Source organism: Xyrauchen texanus, chromosome 9, assembly GCF_025860055.1.
Source record: "Xyrauchen texanus isolate HMW12.3.18 chromosome 9, RBS_HiC_50CHRs, whole genome shotgun sequence".
NCBI classification, from domain to species: Eukaryota; Metazoa; Chordata; class Actinopteri; order Cypriniformes; family Catostomidae; genus Xyrauchen; species Xyrauchen texanus.
The window spans coordinates 13,713,452-13,736,523 of NC_068284.1; the positions used below are offsets into that span (position 1 = coordinate 13,713,452).

At 39.8% G+C, this 23,072-nt stretch overlaps 1 protein-coding gene across 1 annotated transcript; it reads right to left on the reverse strand.

Annotated features, from left to right (window-relative positions):
• Positions 1-3,481: 3,481 nt before the first annotated feature.
• Positions 3,482-20,924, reverse strand: LOC127649522 (phospholipid scramblase 1-like). The gene is made up of 9 exons (XM_052134665.1): positions 20,671-20,924; positions 16,376-16,414; positions 15,622-15,704; positions 10,683-10,725; positions 9,506-9,726; positions 6,325-6,486; positions 5,920-6,081; positions 5,734-5,785; positions 3,482-5,402 (listed from the first exon to the last, which is right to left on the reverse strand). The coding sequence occupies exons 2-8, from the start codon at positions 16,389-16,391 to the stop codon at positions 5,756-5,758; spliced, it is 717 nt and encodes a 238-aa protein (XP_051990625.1). The 5' UTR covers positions 16,392-16,414; positions 20,671-20,924; the 3' UTR covers positions 3,482-5,402; positions 5,734-5,755.
• Positions 20,925-23,072: the final 2,148 nt, after the last annotated feature.

Consider the following 23,072-nt stretch of genomic DNA (forward strand, 5'->3'; position numbering starts at 1 on the left):
GTGTCACGTGACTCTGTGCACCAGAATTTTAACCCTTAAATGACAATTGAGTCTTGTGAACAGTATTAATTTAAAATATACGTTGCATATAATAGGCCAAAATACAACATTCACACATGTGGACACGAGGTTGCATGAGGTTAATTTATTTATTTTGTAATTGTTTTATTTTATGTTATTAGTTGTTTTTTTTTAATTGCTTTTATTTGTTTCCTTTATTTTCCCTTCATTTTCCTATTTACTTTACCATTGTCTATTTCTGTGTGTGAAAATTAGGCTACTTCATATGCATTGGCAATAATGTAAATGTTAACAATCATGCCAATAAAGCTTTGATGACTTGACGTGGTTGAAAGGAAAGTTACTATCGATTCATTTGCAGATTCATGACTCTAAAAAATAAGCCTTTATTTCTAATTCATCAAGATCACATTGTGTAGCAAACACAGGCTCTAAATGCATGCACTGCATTCAACATTTCCCACATATGTTTTATGTGAATATGTAAATTTAAACATAATAGAGCAAGCTGAAAACATGAGCTTGTATACACTCATGAATACTTGAAATAAGCCAATTAAAAACAAGCTGGTTTAATTGGTCTGACCTATTTATATACAGCAACTCTGATTCTGTCCATATGCCCCCTAGCATTTCTCCCAGCTCAGAGGAAAGTGTGAAAACTTGGTATAACATCCTTATATTTACCTGCATTTGACAGGTGCGAAAACAGGCCTCTAAATAAATTCACACATCCTTCATTTTTATTGGTCATCTCTCGCTCTGCATATTGATTTAGATTATGAGTTCACACTACTGCACAGAGCTGCTGCTGACATGTTCAGCTTTTAGATGGACAGCTGTGTGTGGGTGGTTGGTTGGTGGTGATGGGTCCATAGCTTTACAGGAACACTGTCAGCACAGGTCTCACTTTGAATTTTTATACATATTTTATATAGCTCTAATCCATGCCATAGGCATGCCTACAATCGGCAGTGAATGGGAGTACTGGCTGCTTTGTATTAGCACAATGTGATTAATAAATAAACTGCAAGCAACTTTTCCCCTCTCTCTCTGGCTTTACTCTGTGGTTACGTGGACCGAATAGGACCAGATTAATTCATTTTGTCAGAAAAAATTATAATTCTCTCATCATTTACTCGTAGACAACTCAAACTCGTAGACTTTCTTTGTTCCATGGAACAAGAATGAAGATACTTTATTCTTCCTCTCCTTTTCATCCTTCCTCCAGTGGCTGGTCCAAATAGTTTCCAGTAGCTGTCTGTTTACATGGCGTTAACAGATAGCATGTTGCATAATAGAAGTAAGGCTGAATACTCATGTCCGTCATTTTAATCCTGCCAAAGAAACTAAACTTTAGACTATGTGAGAGCACTTATTATGATTTGCTTCGAATTCATTCACATTACATGCATTTCTTGCGTCACTTTCATAATCTCCATGAAGAAACCCCATCTTATCAAAGCCATCATTATTTATTTAATTAAAGTCACTACAAGTTAATAGCCTAACTTTCAAGGCCTCAACAAGGTTTCTCAAATTCAGAGGTAACCAAGTCCTTGAAAGAAGTCCCCTAGTGTCGCTTCATTTAACACAACGTTGAAGTGAGCAACAGACGGGGAACTTTGGATTGTTGAACTGTGAATAGCGCCATAGGAACCCATTGTTACCGTTCAAAAGCTTGCTCGAAACCAATTGCACCAAAAATGGGTTTGGTTAAGCAGACCTTTATTGGGATGAAAATGGACTGTTCTTGGTCAGAATGGTCATGTGTGTGTTTCTTTAATTTGGGCTAGATGACAACAGCTTTACTGCTGCTTTTGAAATGGCTGTTGTACAGTAGGATGAAACTGTCTCCAAGTAATGAAATGGAAAATAAATCTATGAAAAGAGTTCTTTACAGTAGTAAGCTTTGCAATGTCTGAAATCCTTTGTTTCAGTAGGCTAGTAAAATTGAGGCAATGCAAGGTGGCCCATTTACTGATTATCGTGGAATATCTCTCCATAAACCGTGCATGTATAGTCAGGTCAGAAATTACAACACCTCCTGTTACATGAAATAATGCATTTCTCTTTGTCACAATATAAAAATGCTCTTTGACCCCTGAGTAGGATTCTAAGCTTGATGAATTGGGGTTGATAAATATCTGATGCCAAACTCTGAAGACACAAGACATCTAATTTTCTCTGGGAGATTTGCTTTCACAAAAGACGCACGTCCTGGACAGTCCACTCTGTGTCTCTTTACACTTGTGTCCTTGAAGGCTTGTACGTCAGTCACTTTCCTCCTCATTGTCATGTCAGCTGAACAGTGTCTGATGGAAAGCGTGTGTGTGTGTGTGTGTGTGTGTGTGTGTGTTCCTATAGGAGATCAATTGTTTCTGTCTTGTATGCTGACACCAGCATTTATAGAACAGAGCAAAACAACAAGAGCCTGTAACATCAGGATTTGGCACGAACATCTAAAACAAACTAATACAAATGTATTTATACGCTTCTGTACTGTTCCTAAACTGCTTTTTCTGGAAGGCCAAAGGGGTCTTTGCTTCTGACCTGTGAGAACAACCAGCTCAACAGGAATTTTAGATGCATGCAATTAAATTAAATTAAATGTTCATTATCTTGTCCTCTTAACTAAGGGCTATTATTCTGTTATATAGCATTGAAACAGACTCTCACCCTCAAATATCAGAGTGATTATTTGCACTAGTTGTAAAAAGCGCCTGCCACACAGCGTGGCTAATTGCACTCAGTCTGGTGGAAACACAAAACTTTTAGTTTAGATGCAGTGGCATGCAGTGTGATGGCGGTGTACATGTGCTTTTTTTTTTGTGCTCGATTTCCCTCTTTTGTCCCAATTTCTCCATCCTGTTTCCTGTCTTCATTCTTAAAATGTCCTTTAATACTACTTAGAATTATAAAAATCCCCACTTACACTAAAAAAACACTTTTCCATTAAAAAAAAAAAGGATAGAAATATTGATCTGCTTCTCACCCAAAGTGATTGCATTTCTTCAGAAGACATATATTAAACCACTGGCGTCATATGATTTAATTATATGCTGACTTTATGTGCTTTTTGGAACTTCAAAGCTCTTGTCACCTTTCACTTGCATTGTAAGGACCAACAGAGCTGAGACATTCTTATAAAACTATTTGTTGGTGTTCAGCAGAAGACAGAGTCATACACTTTTGGGATGGCATGAAAGTGAGTATTTGATGAGTGAATTTACATTTTGGGGTGAACTATTCCTTTAAACTGCAGGATTCAAACCTACATCCATCCACTATACTACACCATCTTCAGTAATTGGCCTATGCAATGGGATTCAAAGAAGCAATCTAAAAATGTAAACCACAATTAATTTGCCTACCCAAGGTTTCTAAGTACTGGGACATGAAATAAAAATCCTAATGATGAGCTACATCAAATTAGACTACTGTAACTCAATGCTTTATTAATCAGCTTCATTGCAGCTATACAGAGGTCAGAGGCATAGACAAGTGTATAAACCCTATGGAGAATACTGGATTGTTGCTTTATGTTGATCCGAGTTAGGGTGAAATAGGATGTGTGTTTGGGAGGTGGGGGTGGAGCTGAGGTGAGGTGAGGCTTTTGGCTGCTGTCACAGACACATCAGAGTGCAACATCAATCAAGCACTTTCATTAGAGGCTGTGTAGGTCTCTCAGCAGCTCCATCAGCAGATGAGTACTTCATTATTGATCAAACCAAATTCATCCAGCAATCTGCTACCAGTGTTTTTCCTGACTGAACAGTTCACTGAGTTTGCAGTTGGGCAAGAGGGATTTACCTAAGTATTTAACTTCTGTGCATAACACACCCTGTACAGTTTTTGCTATACCTCAAATTGTGTAACTTGTTCAAGAAAGGTGTGTTATTACTTTTCTACGCGATCTTACTCTGAGTTTCCACCTGTGGGGTAATAAAATGGCTGAACAAAAATGACTTTCAGGAAGGACCCAAGTTTTATCTGTACATTTTTTTTTAAACCCGTTACATTTACAGTAAAAAAAAAAAAAAGAAAGAAAAAAATGGCAGGCATTACATCATGTCATTTTGGTATCTGTATATTTTACAGCTCACTATTGTACATTCAGTTATAAAATGTTAATATATATATATATATATATAATCTGCTGGGACTACAAACATCTGCTTTGCACTTTTAAAGGTACGGTTAACCACCTTAGTGTTCACACCACATGACGACTTATCAAGAGTGGCCCTAACAGGAGCAATGGCCAGTAAATATATGTATAGAAAGTGCAGTGTCATTCACACTAACACAAAAGACAATCCCTGCATGCCCTTTGTTTATATTTGTATCTGAAAATAAGTATAATTTGCAGTGCAGTATTCTTAACCCAAGGTCATTTATTTTTGGTCCCTTCTCATTTTTGTCTCTCTATAAAGAGCTGTCATTTCACCAAATACTGAATTTAAGTGACAAGTCTCCAGACAATGGTCATGTTCACTTCATTTTCTACTTTGAAATGACACATCAAGTCATGTTTTTCAAGCATTATTTTGAACATTTCCTCCTTTCTAGGAGAGTGTTGACTGAGGTGTTGTTGCTGAGAAACATGTAACTTGTAAAAGCAAGGTAAAAAAAAAAGTTATTATTATTCATTGTCTATTGTCTGCTGAACATCCTAAGATGCATAATGAGGAGCTGATGAGTTCTTTGGGAATACCAGACAGAAGGTGTTAAAAGAGACTACAGCAGATGTTATTTAGAATCATGAGAATAATACTTTTTTTTTCCTTTATTTGTGTTTGTTAAATGCTTTTTACTATATAAAATGTTTTAATATAATATGCATCAGCATTATATACCTGTAAGCCATAATATTGTTCCAACACATCTCTGAGAAAGATTCATACTAAAAGTAGATGGTGATAGCAGAAATCCTTTAAAACCCTTTATCAATTACACATTAAATATCAAAATGGCAAAAAAGCTGCTAACAAAGGAAACAAAATTCAACCATTAAAATTTTATGTTTGTTACAAGATTTCTTATACACAATATAATGTGTTTTCAAGTTAATTAAGCTCAATTAATTACAGATCTACCTCATCTTGAAGGTAGTTAACCTTTCCTCAAATACTGCACGTCCCAACGTTATTATAAAGGTAACTGCTGTCACCTAGTGGTGGTGTTGCAACAACATTATAAAGAGACATGATTTAATGTAATGCACATAATACATGTTTTACCTCAGTGATCTAAACATCCACAAAAGCAAGTTAAAATTCCACAGAAGTGTTAATGCCGCATAATTTTAATCCAAGGATTACATCCAAAAGTGCTCCTCGTCTGCCTCGTTACAACAATGAAGTCTTAAAATGAAGAATCTGAAATGATATTATAATTAAAAGACAATAGTTAGATAGTTAACACAATAGTTAAAAGATAATAGTTAACTAAACATATTATACACACTACAACACTAGTATGCAAAGCTAACTTTCCCCAATTAATACAAGTAAATGCATGTTCTTTAAAACACTGGTTAATTCAATGAAAACAACATTTAAATATTATTAAAAAAGACCATCTAATGTGGTAAATACATGGCAAATAAACCAGGCACCTAGGTTTTTGAACCACATATACATTTTAGGTTTAAAATGGCCTTCCAGAATATTTTTTGTACTTATTTTTTGTATAATTTTGTGTACTTACTTGGTATCCGGTACAATAGACTTTATTTATTGTTTTCAAAGAACATGAAATCCTAGAAGAGAAGACAAATGTGTGATTATTCAGTATACTGACACACTAGCAGCCCATAGTAGGAATACTGGATATTGACTAGTCGAAATCAGAAATATGGTTACATAAGATAGCAAAGGCCTTATTTTTGCTTACTATGAGAAAGCATGCTCCAAATAGAGCAGCTTTGATCTTCACATCCAGTTCCAAAGGAAAGCAGATGCCAAAATTGTCAGAATCAGTGAAAGCTTCTCTCACCAGACCTGTCCACTGTTTAGAGATTTTGCCCACCTTCGTAGACTCATCCATGGACAAAACCTGTTTTTAAACCAAATGAATAACAATTTATGATGAGGCAAAAAGGGCCTGTGTAGTATTGTGAAAGGATTACATGTTTTGATGCTTTATGACACTTCATTTCAATTGAAAGTGGGTGTATGTGTTAAAAAGTCAAACAAAATTGCTAATATTTCAAGCAAGAATGTGTTCAAATATCAACATTTATTTAAAATGTTCAAAGTATTACTATGACATCAATGAATGACTTGATATGAACCATACATCAAAGTTCACATCAGAGCAACATTTGCAGGAACAAAATGGCCCCACGATCTTCAGAACTGCCTCTCTTTTCTCATTCTGTATGGTAAACTTGGGGAGGAAAGGATGCCAGTTTTGGATGACATATCCAATTGGGTTGCCAGGAGGAGACTGGATTTCAAGCTAAGAGGCGATAAAAAAAGTCACATCTTTAGACAGTGATATATGCAAATAAATTCAAGCCGACCAGTTAAGGCATAGCTATATCTGAAATGTATGTAGGGTCTAAGCAGACAGGCAGAAGGAAATTAAGAAAAATGAAGACAGAAGTACATCTGGGAAATTCCTCTTAAGCATTAAGAAGCTAGAAACTCGGACTGGCTCCATGCATCTCGCCAATGTAACTGTCTGAAATACAAAGGGCCGATCTGTCTGAACACGCTCCTAGAAACCCCCCAAATTTAATGTTCATCACATGACATGGCCATTTCGGCCATCATCAAGAGACTCTTCTGAAGAAACCCCCATGGTTGCCATAGAAATCCAAAACACTCCTTTGATATAACCATTTGCTACACCTAAATTAGACTAATAAGGGAGCATGAGACATGTCCTGTGCAATGCCTGACTGTCATATGCTAAAAACTCATCCAAGACAAAAGAGCTTGAAGACTTGAAGAAAGCAGGCTTTCTTTGAAATGATCCCTTTGTATTGTCTTTTTAGCAGACACAAAACTAATGCTCTGCTCATAACTTCAAAATGTACAAAATGAACTTTTCAAGTGTATACACATACAGTATCAGGACATCTCATCTTAATCCAGGAACTCTGACACAATCTCAAAATTTACTTTACTGTTTTTTATAATCTACACTGCCAAAGTGCCAAGAAATCTCATTCAAGGTTTAACCTAATAATAACACTGACAATTATGTTTCTCATAATGTGTAATGTATTATCCATGTTGTAAAACCAATGAACTAACCATTATGCTAGCATGTTGAATATTCATGAAAGTATGTCATATCATTGAGTATGGAAGTAAATTCATGACTAATGTTTTTGAAGCATAAAAGCATGTTGAATTGCTCTAATCGGAAAAAATGTATGCATTTCATTATCAGCGCTTGAATTTAAATGTTTTGAATTTACAGTGCTTGCATTTTGGGAGGCTGAAATTTAACATGGTTGTATTTTTAAGCATTGAATAAATAGTCACCTTCGAGAGTTCGTTTCCAAAATATTCAGTTCATTTGAAAACACCATCTAGATTTTATGACAGGTAAAATTCAGCCCATTCTATTTCGCTTAACAAAATTCACTTCCTCAAATTCAGTGGTTCAAATTCAGTTGGAAATTCAACCTTCCACGTCCGGGAACTGCACCTGACGCTATCGTTCTCACCAGTAGGTGGTGCGTTGCAATCGGGTGTTGACTGCTGAAGACCAAAGCTACGGGTAGAGAGAACAGCCGTGTACATTTTGATGGTTTGTTTTTCAAAATTGTTAATGGGTAGAAAATAGATATTTGATTTGCACATGTGGGTGGGCATGAAACGCACCTTTCCACTGATTGGTCAAGCTGCGTCATCACCAGTTCCTCAATGCCGTGCAACAGAATAATTATCCACCGCTGCTCAACGTTTTCTGCAACTACATATTATCTCTCTCATCAAACAACTGAACTAAGAAATGCCTTTGACACAAACATACTAGTCAGAGAAGGTTCTAGACAGGGCTTTGAGCCAACTTTCTTCTGCATAGGCATGGGTTCTGCAATCTATGTGTGCCAGAGAAATATTAGTTGTCTGTTTTATAAATAGCCTATTGATGTCCCTCATATCTGTATGCAAAATTACTTACTTCTTAAACAAAGCCTGTTTTATTTAGCTGCAAGCTATAAAAATCTCCATCAAATGGTGTGGCGAAGATGCACACCCAATGTGACCCACTGGGCCATTGTAGTGAAGTGCAGACCAGTATGTGAAATGCACTGGCTTTTAAAAATGTTTATAAAAAGACCCGATACATTGTCCAGGTTACTAAATAACTCCGATATATAATGTCTACAATAGTGTCTTCTCCACGTATAATGTAGTAGCATGACCAGTCCTGAATTGAAAGCTCATTTCACTTATTTGTCCATGGCTGGGTTTACAGAGGCACTAAGTAGAATGTCAGTATCACTTAAGTAGTACTAAATCGCATTTCCCAAAAAGCATCAAAGTAGTAACATAAAAACTTCATAAATTAACGAGGCCTTTGAACTGCTCTGAAGTCATAAGTGCAACTTAATCTTACAATTTGTTCAGCACTTTTATCATCTGAAATAGTTTACAATGGCTTTCCAATGATCAAAATATATTATTACAATTTATTAAATGCCACATTATCTTTGATAAACTGTGAAAGATGCCAGAAAGATATGTTTAAGTTGCATTTAATGAAATTAAGAGCTGTTCAAAGCTCATGTTAATTTACGAACATTCTTTTTTAATTTAATACAATATCATGTGGCCACTTCATACCAACTCATGCACAAAGGTAGGCTTATTGTTTTTTGATTTAGGCCCAATTAATTTTTCATTCATTAATTTATTATTATTTTTTGTATAATATATTATTTTATTTTATTTTCTGCTCATGCATTTTCAAATTGAAAAACAAACTATCAAAATGTACACGGCTGTTCTCTCTACCTGTCGCTTTGATCTTCAGCAGTCAACACCCGATTGCATTGCACCACCTACTGGTGAGAACCAATAGCATCAGGTTGAGATTGTGCATACCATTGCTGCATTTCCTGCAATTCTCGGATGTGGAAGGTTAAATTTCAAACTGAATTTGAGGAAGCAAATTTTGTTAAGCGAAATAGAACTTATTAAGGTTAATTTATTTGAACTAATTTGTATGATTTAATTTTCCTTTGCATTAGGGTTTACAGTGTGTATTAATATGCAACTTCCTTGAGTCAGGGTGTATTGGTATGGTTATAATTCATGAATTAATGAAGTTCCATATTGTTTTGAGTAGGCAAAAATTAAATCAAACAAATTATATCAAATAAATGAACCTTACTGTGTATTTAGAACTTTCTCTTTTTGAGTTCACAAAACGGACACAATTAAAGTAACATTAAATGTTTTATTGTTTTGAGCTCTGGTCATGGTTGAAAATGAACATAAACATAAACATGTCCTACCTCTTGTAGGCAGCAGGGGAAGCAACAGCTCCCACATTTCAGAGGGCGTACGAGCGTCATTACTTCCTGTCCCATGTTATCCTGAACGTGGAGGACAAATGAGCGCAATGGTCCACAGAACTGTCTGTTACAGCAGTCGTTTTCCTCAGCCACAAAGAATACCTGCTGCCCCATACTGTTCTTCACCATGTACTTATTATTGGTCTCCCAGCCCAATATAACTATGAGTGATATGGCACAATAACAACAAATGAACAAAAGGTTATATACTGTATAAGGTTAGTTGTATTCACTGCATAATGTATATACAAATTCACCAAGTTAAGTACCAACTGGAATTTAACAGATTTAAACTATTCCACTTATTAGATTTTAAAAAAAAAGTCTGTAATAAGACCCTTATTGGACAGACTGATGTTGTCACTCTGGCTTGCAGGTACGTTTCAGTCTACACAAACACTCATAAAAGACTCTTAATCACTAGAATTTTCCATGATTAACATTTTACTAATTTCCAAGACTTTTCCAGGCATGGATAGCATTATTTTTATTTCCTGGTATATTCAGGTTTTCCTTGACCATGAGCTGAACAGAAGAATGTAGAAATTCACCATGACCAGTGTCATGTAGTGTCAAAAATGTAGTGTAATGCATTACATTTTAAATTCTTGTAATCAGATTAGTTACTGATTTTAATTAATTACTTTTAAGTACATAAACTGCACTAAAATAATATGTATAATGCATTTACAATATGAATTCATGTGTATGTCTGTAAGTGTTTCTGTGACAGCTGAAGTTCGACAATGAATGAGGAAAAATTGACATTTTGAATTTGAGCGGAAAAACTAAAATCTTTCTAGGAAAAGAGATTTAGAGAGTAACTTTAATGTAAAATAATTAGTAATTTGATTACTTTTTAGATAAAGTAATCATTTAAGTAATCTTATTACATTTGTTAGAGAAGTAATGAATGCTTGTTTGTGGATTATTTATTTTGAGTAACAAACCCAACATTATCCATGTCTTATTAAGATTTTACTGCTTTCCATGATTTTTGAAATCCCGGAAATTCTGGGTTTTCTATGACAAAGGGAACACTGCTAATTGTGTACTAAATGTAAAATATTCAAATATTATCAGTGACAAGAACTGAGTACAAACATCCCAATATTACCTTCAGCTAGCTCAATCTTCTGCTGAACAAGGATCTGGTCAATCTGTGTTACAAAAGGAAATATACAAGTTAAAGTAACCCTACTTAGGACTTTTAATGGCATGATATTCAATTGTAAAGTAAATCAAAAGTACTATAATACACAGCCCTTTAAAGAAGTGTCACGAACCCCGCTCCTCTGCCCCATCCCCGCTTCGTCGCACACACACACTCACTTCCTCGACCTCACTCCCTTGCTCCGCCCCCTCGAGCTTTGCACACTCTTTTTGCTCGCTCGAGCCCTCACGCCCACTTTGCTCCTACTCGCCCACATGCTCGTAGGTTATCTCCCTTCCTCGAGTTTCTCACGCGTTTCCAATCCCATTCCAAGAACATTATGACCACCTGCACTCGCGTCATCTGCACTCCTGCACATTAGTTTCACCTGCACTCGTCTCATCACCTATCATTGTTTACACCTGCACTCGCCCCTATATATTTCACAACCCGTTCGTCTCACTCCTGTTGGTTATTATTTAGTTTACCCCCCCTCGCTTTGCCAGCACTTGTGATCCTCTAGTTCCCCTGTCTTTTCCTCTCGCTAGTCCCGTCTAGTTCATGCTTGTTTCCCGGCTTCGACCCTACGCTCCCCTTGACCACTCTCATCCGGATTTGCCCCTTTACCCTATTCTGATTCCCGGCTTCGACCTTACGCTCCCGTTTACCACTCTTCTCTGGATTTGCCCTTTTTGTACTGTTGACTGCTTTATCGATTAAAGCAGTTTACTCTGACATTGTGACTGTCTCGTCTTGTGTGTGTGTGCGCGACAGAATAACCAACCCCTATACAGAAGACAGTCACAATGTATTCCCCGGTGGATTTTCGCAGCTCACTAGAGCGGATGTTCACGGCACGTTCTGCACGAGGACCTACGGTTGGGAGACATGATCGAGCGCTCACGGCCCAGGGACAGCAGGTACGTGCGATTTTTGATTTATGTCACCCTGTTCTACCGGTGTCTGTCCCTGAGCCCGTTTATGCTCCCAACCCATCCCCGAGCGCCGTAAGCCTTCAACCCCCTGAGAGGTTTGATGGCTCTTCGGACACTTGCCAAGGGTTGTTTAAGCAGGGCAGCGGTTATAGAACGGTAAACCCTGCCCTTAACTTTTTGGAGCCAGCGGCCCGACTCTTGGCTTTGCGTCAGGGGAGTCAACCCTTGGAGGCTTAACGTGGTTGACTTTTGTGCCCTGGCTAACCAGGTGAACTTTGATGAGGTGGCTCTGAAAGACATTTTTCAATGTGGGCTGAATGAGCCAACCTCATCAGTTATGCCTGGTGGTCGCTGCTCCCTCAACCTGGCTCAGTTAATTGACCTCGCCCTACTGTATGCTGGTTCCTCGTTTACTGTGGGGGAGGCAGAAACTGAACCAGCGTTCCATACCACGGCCCCCGTCTTGAAGCCTGTCACGGCCCTCGTCCCGAAGCCTGACACGGCCCTCGTCCCGAAGCCTGACACGGCCCTAGCCCCGAGGCCTGTCACGGCCCTAGTCCCGAAGCCTGTCACGGCCCTAGTCCTGAAGCCTGACACGGCCCCAGTCACGAGGCCTGTCACGGCCCCAGTCCCGAAGCCTGACACGGCCCTAGCCCCGAAGCATGTCACGGCCCCAGTCCCGAAGCCTGTCTTGGCCCCAGTCTCGAAGCCTGGCACGGCCAGCGAGTCAACGCCCATGCCTGCCATGGCCAGAGTCAGCGCCCATGCCCGCCACGGCCAACGAGCCAGCGCCCATGCCCGCCACGGCCAACGAGCCAGCGCCCATGCCCGCCACGGCCGGCGAGCCAGCGCCCATGCCCGCCATGGTCGGCGAGCCAGCGCCTGTAGCCTCGACCGTCCCCATGGCCACGTCCCCTGTTGGCCGAGGACGCAAGAGAAGGAAGAGGGCCCCTTCTCCCCAGTCTCGTCTTGTGCTCAAGACCGCAGAGGTTCCCTCAGAGTCTTCCACAGCTCTACCGACCTCTACTCCGCCCTCAGAGTCTTCCACGGCTCTGCCGGGTTCTGCTCCGCCCTCAGAGTCTTCCACGGCTCTGCCGGGTTCTGCTCCGCCCTCAGAGTCTTCCACGGCTCTGCCGGGTTCTGCTCCGCCCCCAGTCTTCCACGGCCCTGCCGGGTTCTGCTCCGCCCCCAGAGTCTTCCACGGCCCTGCCGGGTTCTGCTCCGCCCCCAGAGTCTTCCACGGCCCTGCCGGGTTCTGCTCCGCCCCAGAGTCTTCCACGGCCCTGCCGGGTTCTGCTCCGCCCCCAGAGTCTTCCACGGCCCTGCCGGGTTCTGCTCCGCCCCCAGAGTCTTCCACGGCTCTGCCGGGTTCTGCTCCGCCCCCAGAGTCTTCCACGGCTCTGCCGGGTTCTGCTCCGCCCCCAGAGTCTTCCACAGCTCTGCTGGGTTCTGTTCCGCCCCCAGAGTCTTCCACGGCTCTGCCGGGTTCTGCTCCGCCCCAAGAGTCTTCCACGGCTCTGCCGGGTTCTGCTCCGCCCCCAGAGTCTTCCACGGCTCTGCCAGCCTCTGCTCCGCCCCCAGAGTCTTCCACGGCTCTGCCAGCCTCTGCTCCGCCCTCAGAGTCTTCCACGGCTCTGCCAGCCTCTGCTCACCCCTCAGAGCCCTTGCGGCCTCCGCCTCTCGAGTCTCCCAAGGCTCCTCCTCCCAAGCCTCCCAGGGCTCCTCTCAAGCCTCCCAGGGCTCTTCCTCTCGAGCCTCCTAAGGCTCCTCCTCTCTAGCCTCCCAGAGCTCTACCTCCCAAGCCCCCCAGGGTTCTGCCTTTCAAGTCTCTCGAGCCTCCCAGAGCTCTACCCCTCGAGCCTCCCAGAGCTCCGCCTCTCAAGCCTCTCAGGGCTTCTCCTCCCGAGTCTTTCAAGGCTCCTCCTCCCAAGCCTCCCAGGGCTCCTCCTCTCGAGCCTCTCAGGGCTTCTCCTCTCGAGTCTCTCAGGGCTCCTCCCCTCAAGCCTCTCAGGGCTTCCTCTCTCGAGTCTCTCAGGGCTCCTCCCCCTCAAGCCTCTCAGGGCTTCCCCTCTCGAGTCTTTCAGGGCTCCTCCTCCCCTCGAGCCTCTCAGGGCTTCGCCCCTCGAGTCTTTCATGGCTCCTCCCCCTCAAGCCTCTCAGGGCTTCGCCTCTGGAGTCTCTCAGGGCTCCTCCCCTCTCAAGCCTCTCAGGGCTTCGCCTCTCGAGTCTCTCAGGGCTCCTCCTCCCCTCAAGCCTCTCAGGGCTTCTCCTCTCGAGTCTCTCAGGGCTCCACCCCCTTCCAAGCCTCTCAGGGCTTCGTCTCTCGAGTCTTCCAGGGCTCCTCCTCCTCCCGAGCCTCTCGAGCCTTCCAGGGCCCCACCTCTAGAGCCTCTTGAGTCTTCCATGACCTTTTTCCCTGAGCCTCTCACGACTCTACTCCCAGAGACTCCAGAGCTTCCTAGGGCTCCGCCTCTCGAGCCTCCTACGGCTCCGCCTCCCGAGCCTCCTATGGCTCCGCCTACTGAGCCTCCCACGGCTCCACCTCCCGAGCCCCTCACGGCTCTGCTCCCAAAGACTCCAGAGCTTTCTATGGCTCCGCCTCTCGGGCCTCCTACGGCTCTACCCCCCGAGACTACAGAGCCTGCCAGGTCGTCGCCTCGGGGACCTCCCACGGCGCCACCTCCATTGGCTCCACCTCCTGAGCCTTCCAGGCCTCCGCCTCTAGAGCCTCCCACGGCGCCACCGTCATTGGCTCCACCTCCAGAGCCTTTCAGGCCTTCGCCCCTAAAGCCTCCTTCGGCTCCACCTCCAGAGCCTTCCAGAACCCCACCTCCAGAGCCGCCTACAGTGCCGCCTCTGATGGCACCGCCTTTCACGGCTCTTCCCTGGCCCCCTGACCCTGTCCGGTGGCCCCCTGACACTCTCCCTGTCCTGTGGCCTCTTCCCTGGCCTCCTGACCCTGTTCCTGTCCGGTGGTCACCTTCCAGACCCCCTGACCCAGCCTTTGCCCTATGGCTGCCCCCTAGATCTCCCGACCACCCGCCTGTCCGCTATGTTCCCCCTGACCTTGCCTTGAAACTGCCCATGGACTGTCTCACTTCCCTTTGTCTGTCCCCCGATCATCCTGCACCACCTCCCGCGGCCGTCAGGAGCCGTCCTATTCAGAGGGGGGAGTACTGTCACGAACCCCGCTCCTCTGCCCCATCCCCGCTTCGTCGCACACACACTCACTCCCTCGACCTCACTCCCTCGCTCCGCCCCCTTGAGCTTTGCACACTCTTTTTGCTCGCTCAAGCCTTCACGCCCACTTTGCTCCTACTCGCCCACATGCTCGTAGGTTATCTCCCATCCTCGAGTTTCTCACGCGTTTCCAATCCCCCAGAACATTATGACCACCTGCACTCGCGTCATCTGCACTCCTGCACATTAGTTTCACCTGCACTCGTCTCATCACCTATCATTGTTTACACCTGCACTCGCCCCTATATATTTCACAACCCATTCGTCTCACTCCTGTTGGTTATTGTTTAGTTTACCCCCCCTCGCTTTGCCAGCACTTGTGATCCTCTAGTTCCCCTGTCTTTTCCTCTCGCTAGTCCCATCTAGTTCATGCTTGTTTCCCGGCTTCGACCCTACGCTCCCATTGACCACTCTCATCCGGATTTGCCCCTTTACCCTATTCTGATTCCCCGGCTTCGACCTTACGCTCCCGTTTACCACTCTTCTCTGGATTTGCCCTTTTTGTACTGTTGACTGCTTTATCGATTAAAGCAGTTTACTCTGACATTGTGACTGTCTCGTCTTGTGTGTGTGTGTGCACGACAAGAAGTGGATGCATAATATCAAAACTGCACAATTGCCAACAAATGCTTAGTCACCACTTCCTGAGATGATAGCATCTCATGCTGAATTTTCCATCAGTGTCTATAGTGGAATACAGAGCTGTTACTAATAGCTGGAAAACCAACCAGGGTCAGGTACTCCAGGCCTGGGGGGCAACCAATGGGTCTCTGTGGAACTGGCATCATGGGAACCTGACCACCCATTGGACCTAATGCAGTAAAGAAAATAAAGCATTAAAAGGAATAGTTCCTTCATCATTTACTGTTTTTCAAAATATGTTTATCATTCTTCTGTGCTAACCTCTATGGGCTATTTAGCTTTACAAATGGAAAAAAATACCATACAAGTGGTCCATATGAGTCGCACTCGTGATCAGTTCAAAACATGTAAAAATGTCACATCACAATCTGTCACGAGACATGTGAAAACCAAAGATGTTTAACGTTACTGATGTCAAACCTGGTGCAAAGCAACTACACGACAAGTTTGAATGTGCATAAATGTGAATGAGGTTTGAGAGCATTGGCAAAGGGGAAGATTTTCAGCAAATAACAACTTTAAACTTTCTCATTTAAGATCGTAGGGCTTCAGTTGGTGGAGGTCAGTGGGGTAATCTGGTTTACAAAGTACCAAAAAGAACCAAGTCTGAATTAGATATACTTTAGATACTCTATACATTAGTGTGAATGGTGTTTAATAAGACTATAACTGAATCCATCATTGGTATTGATGTTCTGGTAGTGACTATTGGGAATCACAAATTGTATTTCCTAACAATGCAAGGGTGCTTCTTTGAGACAAATACTGTATAAGAGCAGTAAACAACAACACAGTGCTGTCAGGATCAGGTTGCTGATGATAATGTTTTGACAAACTCACCATTATTTGTTGCCATGGTGGAAGGCTGAAAATGACTCTCTGTAAATATGCAAACCAGAAAAGCAAGTTAAGCAAATATATTCCTGTGTTTTTTTTCCATGCTTTTTTATTTTTTAGAATGAAACCTCATCAACTCCATAGATTGCTGGCTTTTTAATGGCCAACAAATACAGAAAACAGACAAGAGCAAAAAACTAAGCAACATTGAAGTTGAGAACACTCACGAAGTTGCATAACAGGTTCAAAATCACATATAGTCTTCCTAAAACAATTCAAGATAATCTACTCAAGAACAAGTGGACCAAATTATATTTAATTGAGAAGTTTGTATGTATGTTTTATTGATTAAAAATAAGAACAAAAATAACTATTCCCATCACATATAATGAAATATGATGGGTCATGCAGGGAATTGTGGGAACAACCGATTATTGTTTTTACTGTAATTTTAACAATAGTTTACTGCAAAATGTACATGCACTCTCTTGTTATACATAATGTACATTTTTACCATTAATTACCATCTAAAAAAAGTTGTAAAAACTACTGTATTGTCTTTTAAAATATATTAAAAAAATGTTACTGTATAATTTACAGTTAATACTCATTAATCAATTAACTTTTTTTTTCTGCATTTTTACAGTCTTTTACCATTAAAATTATTTTTACAGTGTATGTCTATAAGCCACATCATTATTCTCTCAATTTTCAATTCATATTTTGTTGGAAATTACTAACAAATCATTCTCATTGTAGTAACTAATTATATGCATGTAAAGCATCAACATACCAATTTGATAGTAATCTGCATATTTATTTATACACTTATTACTAGTGGTGGAAAGAGTACAGATTTTTTTTACTTAAGTAAAAGTACTGCTACTGAAGAAATAATTCACTTGATTACAAGTAGAATTACTGAGAAATATTATGACTCAATTAAGTGTAAATAAGTAGTCTGCTGAAAAAATTACTCAAGTAAATACATTACAAGTTACTTTATGAAAATTATATTAAATATAGTATATACACGTCCATTTATAGATCACAAAGACAGTTTTGTTCTTGAAAGAAATTGATGCTTCATTTCACCAAGGATGCATTAAATTGATAACAAATACTGCCAAAATCATTAATTTCAAATTATTATTATGGTTTGAAATAATTGTTTTACATTTTTTTGTTACCCGTGATGGCAGACATATACGGTGTCACATATTCCTTACAAAAGCATTCTAAAATGCTAATTTGGTACTGAAGAATTTTTTATTATTATTAGAACAATTGAAAATGGTTGCGCTATCATGCGGAAATCACAATACAGTGGGTTTTTTTCCCCCATTTGCTGAGGTATTGAGTTCTTACAAGTTGCTTTAAACTGCAAGTCAAATTTTGGTTTTAAAAATGGCATAAAGTCTATTGTTTTATTTTCTCATAAAGGCTATTGTTTTAGAGAGATGAAGGCTATTCCATGTATTACTGTTTTGAAAAAATAATCTCTAACCACGTTAGAGAGGGAAGTGGACGGTCAGATCCACACAAAAAGTCAAGTAAATCAGTCTCTAGTTTGAAAAACAGACTCCTCACCAGTCCTAAACTAGCAGCTTCTAAATGCCAAAGACCTGCATTGCTGCAAGAGTATTCTTGTACAAACACAAATACATTTTAAGAATACAACTTTTAATTAAATAGAAATAACAATTTTTAACATTCTAAATGTCTCTAAATCATCTCTAAACTACATAATGTGCATTGTGACTGAAACATTCCTATTTCAGGTTTATTCTCATTCGTGTATTTTGGCAATTAATTTAACATACTGTACAAAACTATTATAATGAAATATCATAGAGGAAGAAATGTATCCTCTATGATATTGCAGCAATTATCCAGATATGGAATGAGATTATTAAGCAAACTGTTATCAACTCTTACATGCCAACTGAATAAAATAAGGCAAAAAATAAACATTTCACACAGTGTTTAGTGAGAGATATGATTGCTTTAAACACTAAAAGGGGTTCCCCTTCTGATATTCTCTTGACGTTGTGTCGATGTAGTGACACTAGGGGTCTCTCTTGAGAGCCTTGGTTACCTCTATCTTTGAAAAAAGGCCAATGAGAATTGGCGAACAGAATTTGCATGCCACTCCCACGGACATACGGATATAAAAGGAGGGAATCGTGCATCTGTTCAGACAGATTTTTTCTTTGTTTAAATGAATTAAATTTAGATTGTTTAAATGATTTATAGGGCTAATAAAAGTTATATATATAAAAAAAAAAGTCTCATTTTTTTTTTTATTCAGCTTTGTGCTAGGCAAAGAAAACCTATTCATGTATGTCCAGGTTGGTTTGGCTTGAAAATGTTATTTGCACGGAGAGTTTAATGGGTATTGTCGCGAATGTCAAACGAATGTCAAATATAAAACTAAATTTACCGCACTCACAAATACAGGGCATATGTGATTTTGGATTTTAACTGATATTAATATTAAAAAATAAAAAGCAATGACAGCAATGGTAAAAAAAAAACCTGCACCGAGGGAGCACAAATGAACGAGTCAGAAAATGAGCGCATTGGATGAGATGAGGTAAACGCATGACTGATGTTACAGATCTGGGAGATAATTTTGTTATTTCTTTGTAATGGAATTAGTTAGATTGTTTCTTTCAACAGCAAAACTAATGCCACAGGTTTGGATCGATTCGGACGATATGGGGTGGAAAGTGACGTCACCGCCCCGAATCATATTTGTTATTTCTAAGGAATGGAAATAGATAAGTGCTCATTTTAACGGCACAAATCGAGCACAAACGAATGACACCAGTTTGGAGTGATTCGGACGACATGGGGTGGAGAGTGACATCACTGTTCTTTAAAAAAGTTGTTTTGTTATATTTAAAAAACGATCACAGTTACAGGGTTTTTTCAACAGCACAAATCGAGCACAAAAGAATGACACCTGTTTGGAACGATTCGGACGACAAGGGGTTGAAAGTGACGTCACCGCCCCAAATCATATTTGTTATTTCAAAGAATGGAAATAGATAAAGTGTTCATTTTAACGGCACAAACCGGCACAAACCGAGCACAAATGACCAGCACCGGTTTGAATCGATTTGAGCGAGATGGGGTGGAGAGTGAAGTCACACAGCCCAAAAAAGCATGCTTAATATCTCAAACACAAAACCAGCACAAATGTTAATTTTTGCGGCACAAATCAGCACAAACACAGCACAAACGAATGAAATAGTTGGTGATTATTTAATTATATGGGGTGCCAACTTCACAGAGGTGTTTAAGTTCATTTAGTCTTGTTATCTTGTTTAGAGTTCTGTCATTGGTCATCTTTGTCATGTGTTCGCCCATGTCCAAGCATTTAAGCCCTCATGTTTTCCATTGTCCTTCGTCAGGTATTGTTAATGTAACTTTGTTGTTTTACTGAAGTCAAGTCAAGTCAAGCCATGGTCATGTCATGTCATGTCATGTTATGTTTAAGTTAAGTCTATAATCAAGTCATGTCAGGTCTAGTTTTTGTCTATTCTAGTTCACATTTATATTCACGATTTTGTTTAGGGTTTTTGGATTACATGTTTGAAAAATAAACTGCACTTGGGTTCATCTTCACATCATCGTCTCTGCTTGTTTCCAGCAATGTTACAGTATACTGCTACTCATTCTCTTAATGATAATAATCAATAATCATTGTAGAAATACTTATTAATACACTGTAAAAAGTGGAAACCTGCGATTGTCACATTAAGGAGCGATTTCTACCTGATCTTACCCTTAAATTAGATTTGTTGGCATAAATGTTGATTCAGTGATGTTATTTATTTATTTAATTTACCTGAATTAAACCAGTTAATTTATATGTTACTGCAGGAAGCACATTTGCAGGTTGACATTTTTTCAGTGTAGGCCTACTATTATTACAGCAGCTAATACATAACACTTTACAATAAGCTTCCATCCGTTAACGTTAATGCATTAGGTATCATGAACTAACAATGAACAGACTATTTTTTATAGCACGTATTAATCTTTGTTAATGTTAGTTCTTACAAATACAATTGTTCATTGTTAGTTTATAGTTCAGAGTGCATTAACTAATGTTAACAAATGGAAACTTTTTGTAAAGTGTTACCTACTTATTATTATACTAGGCTACTTTACATTTACACAACCGTCGACAGTTGTTCTGAAGAGAAGGCGTAATTGCATTTACTGCAGTGATTTCAGAAAGATGGCAAACTATAAACAACATACATCTAATATATGCATCAACTCACCTGCTGTGTTGCTGATCTTACTTGTTCAAAGACAAGTATTGGGAATATTGATGCCGAAGATATTTAACGTGTCTTCCGATTTATTAAGTTTGCGATGAGTCTTGATTAAACTGACCTAAAAACCGTTAAAACTGTTCCGATAGCGAAATATTTTTCTAAACACGTATTTGAATGTAAGACTCTCGCTCAAAGGGGCTGTTTTCTCTGTATTTCCGTTAACCTCTCTGGTGCCTCCAGCTTCCTGTGAAACACTAATTGAGTGCACAGCACACCCTTTCCAGAAAACCGAAAGATACTGAAGGAAAAAAAGCAACTCGATCCTTTGAAAACCGCTGGAATTTCACAATGGTTTATCTGAATCGACATTATCAATATTACAGTTGTAGGAAGAATGTGGAAGCGTTCAAAACTCTTTTGCCAGGCTGAAAAAACTTTTGCCAGGCTGTTAAGAGCAACAGTTTCTTTTTCAAATACGTTTTTAAACGCTTTCTCGAAATTATTTAAAGTTTTATTATAAACATAATGAAAATTAATATGAAACCCCTCATTAAAACAACACACATGAAAATATTTTAGTAACAGTATGCAGCGATGTAACCAAATGTTCTATAATGGGGAACAATGTACAAGTTTTGAAAAACCTATATTGATGAAATTTGTTTGGAGAGAAGCGTCTAAGCTGAGACAAGCTTTATTGTGGAAAGGCTGAATTAAATGGCTTATTATCCATATTAAATCATAAAATACAGTTTATTCTTTATAAACAATAATATTCATGTCAAAAACCATAGCAGCAAATGGCACACAGCAGTAGTTAGTATCAGAACAGGGGAATTAAAGTCATTGTTTTTATTTGCATGGTGCTTTTCACAGCACACCGTTTCAAAGCAGCTTTACAGAAAATCAAGCATGAACAGAAAATTAAATGTCTTGGTTACATACGTAACCTCGGTTACCTGAGATGAAGGGAACGAGACATTGTGTTTATTAGCACATATGGGGAGTCCCTTCTTTCAGGACCTAGTTGAACCCTCTCTACAATAATGGCAATATTCTAATATTGGCTACGGTGTTTGAGCCCCGCCAGGTTTGCAGCGAAACTATCCACTACAAAAACAGGTGCACAGACACCATTTCCTCAAAATTTCTGACTGAGAACTAGGAGCGCATCACTCGTAGTCTTGTAGTGCGGCTAGCGTTCGCAATGTCTCGTTCCCTTCTTCTCAGGGAACCGAGGTTATGTACGTAACCCAGATGTTTTCTTACGACTCAGTACACTTGACATTGCGGTTATTAAAGCACATGGGGAACAGAATCCCATCACGCCACACAACATAACCTCCCAGAAAGGAAGCATGACACTGCAGTCTCGTGGGACGACGACTGACAAGAGTATGCCGCAGTCAGTGACACTCATGTTGGGCCGTTTCATACAACTTGCTAAGAAGGTGATAAGCAGTGACTGGTGGTTTCGTTCATTCATATTCATAAGCTCCAGTAATGATCATTATCCTGGACATAAGTTTGCTGTAACAAAAGGCATCCCTCGAATCCACCAAATGATTGTATTGTTATTTCAGATGTGTATGTTTGATGTTATACAGGATTTGGTTTACAATTTAGGGAGTCATAAGTAGACCTTTGAAAGTTGTGATTGAGTAGGTAATTTGATGTTTACAAAAAAATATAAATGTTTATTGCACAACGCACCCGAGACGATACACAAGCATCTGTCTGGCGCAGGTGTACATTGACGGGTCCTTAAACAAGCCCTCATAATAAATCTCAAACTGATTGACAAATTCACTTGTGAAATGGATTGCTGTGAACTGTATGGCAATGAATAAACAATACATTGTATTCTAAAGCCGCTTTTTTATTGTCTTATCAATGATTAACTCTTCTGCCACAAGAATTTAATGCATTATAATTAGCTGAATATTTTTTATTATATATATATATATATATATATATATATATATATATATATATATATATATATATATATATATATATAATTTTGTAATATTTAAAGATAAATATGTATAATTATTTAATCATTATATATTGAATTATTGTTATATAAGGGGCTTTCTCAGCAAATATTTGTTGATGCAATTAAATGCTATTAATTGCGATTAATTAATCGGGACACCATGTAATTAAATCGATTAAATATTTTAATCGATTGACAGCCCTAATATATACTCACATATATATATATATATATATATATATATATATACACACACACAGTGTGCTTCAACAAAGTATTGAGCAAAGGCTGTGAATACTTATGTTCAAGTAAATTTTTTTTTATAAATTTGCAAATTTGCAGATTTCAAACAATCTTCTTTCACATTGTCATTATGGGGTATTGTTTGTAGAATTGAGGAAAATAA

Excerpts from the sequence above, each read along its gene's own strand:
- LOC127649522 (XM_052134665.1), bottom strand. Across the intron at positions 9,727-10,682 it reads GAAGATTGAGCTAGCTGAAG|TTATATTGGGCTGGGAGACC; the intron begins GTAATATTGGGA and ends TATCACTCATAG. Across the intron at positions 5,786-5,919 it reads TTGGAGCATGCTTTCTCATA|GATTTCATGTTCTTTGAAAA; the intron begins GTAAGCAAAAAT and ends CTTCTCTTCTAG.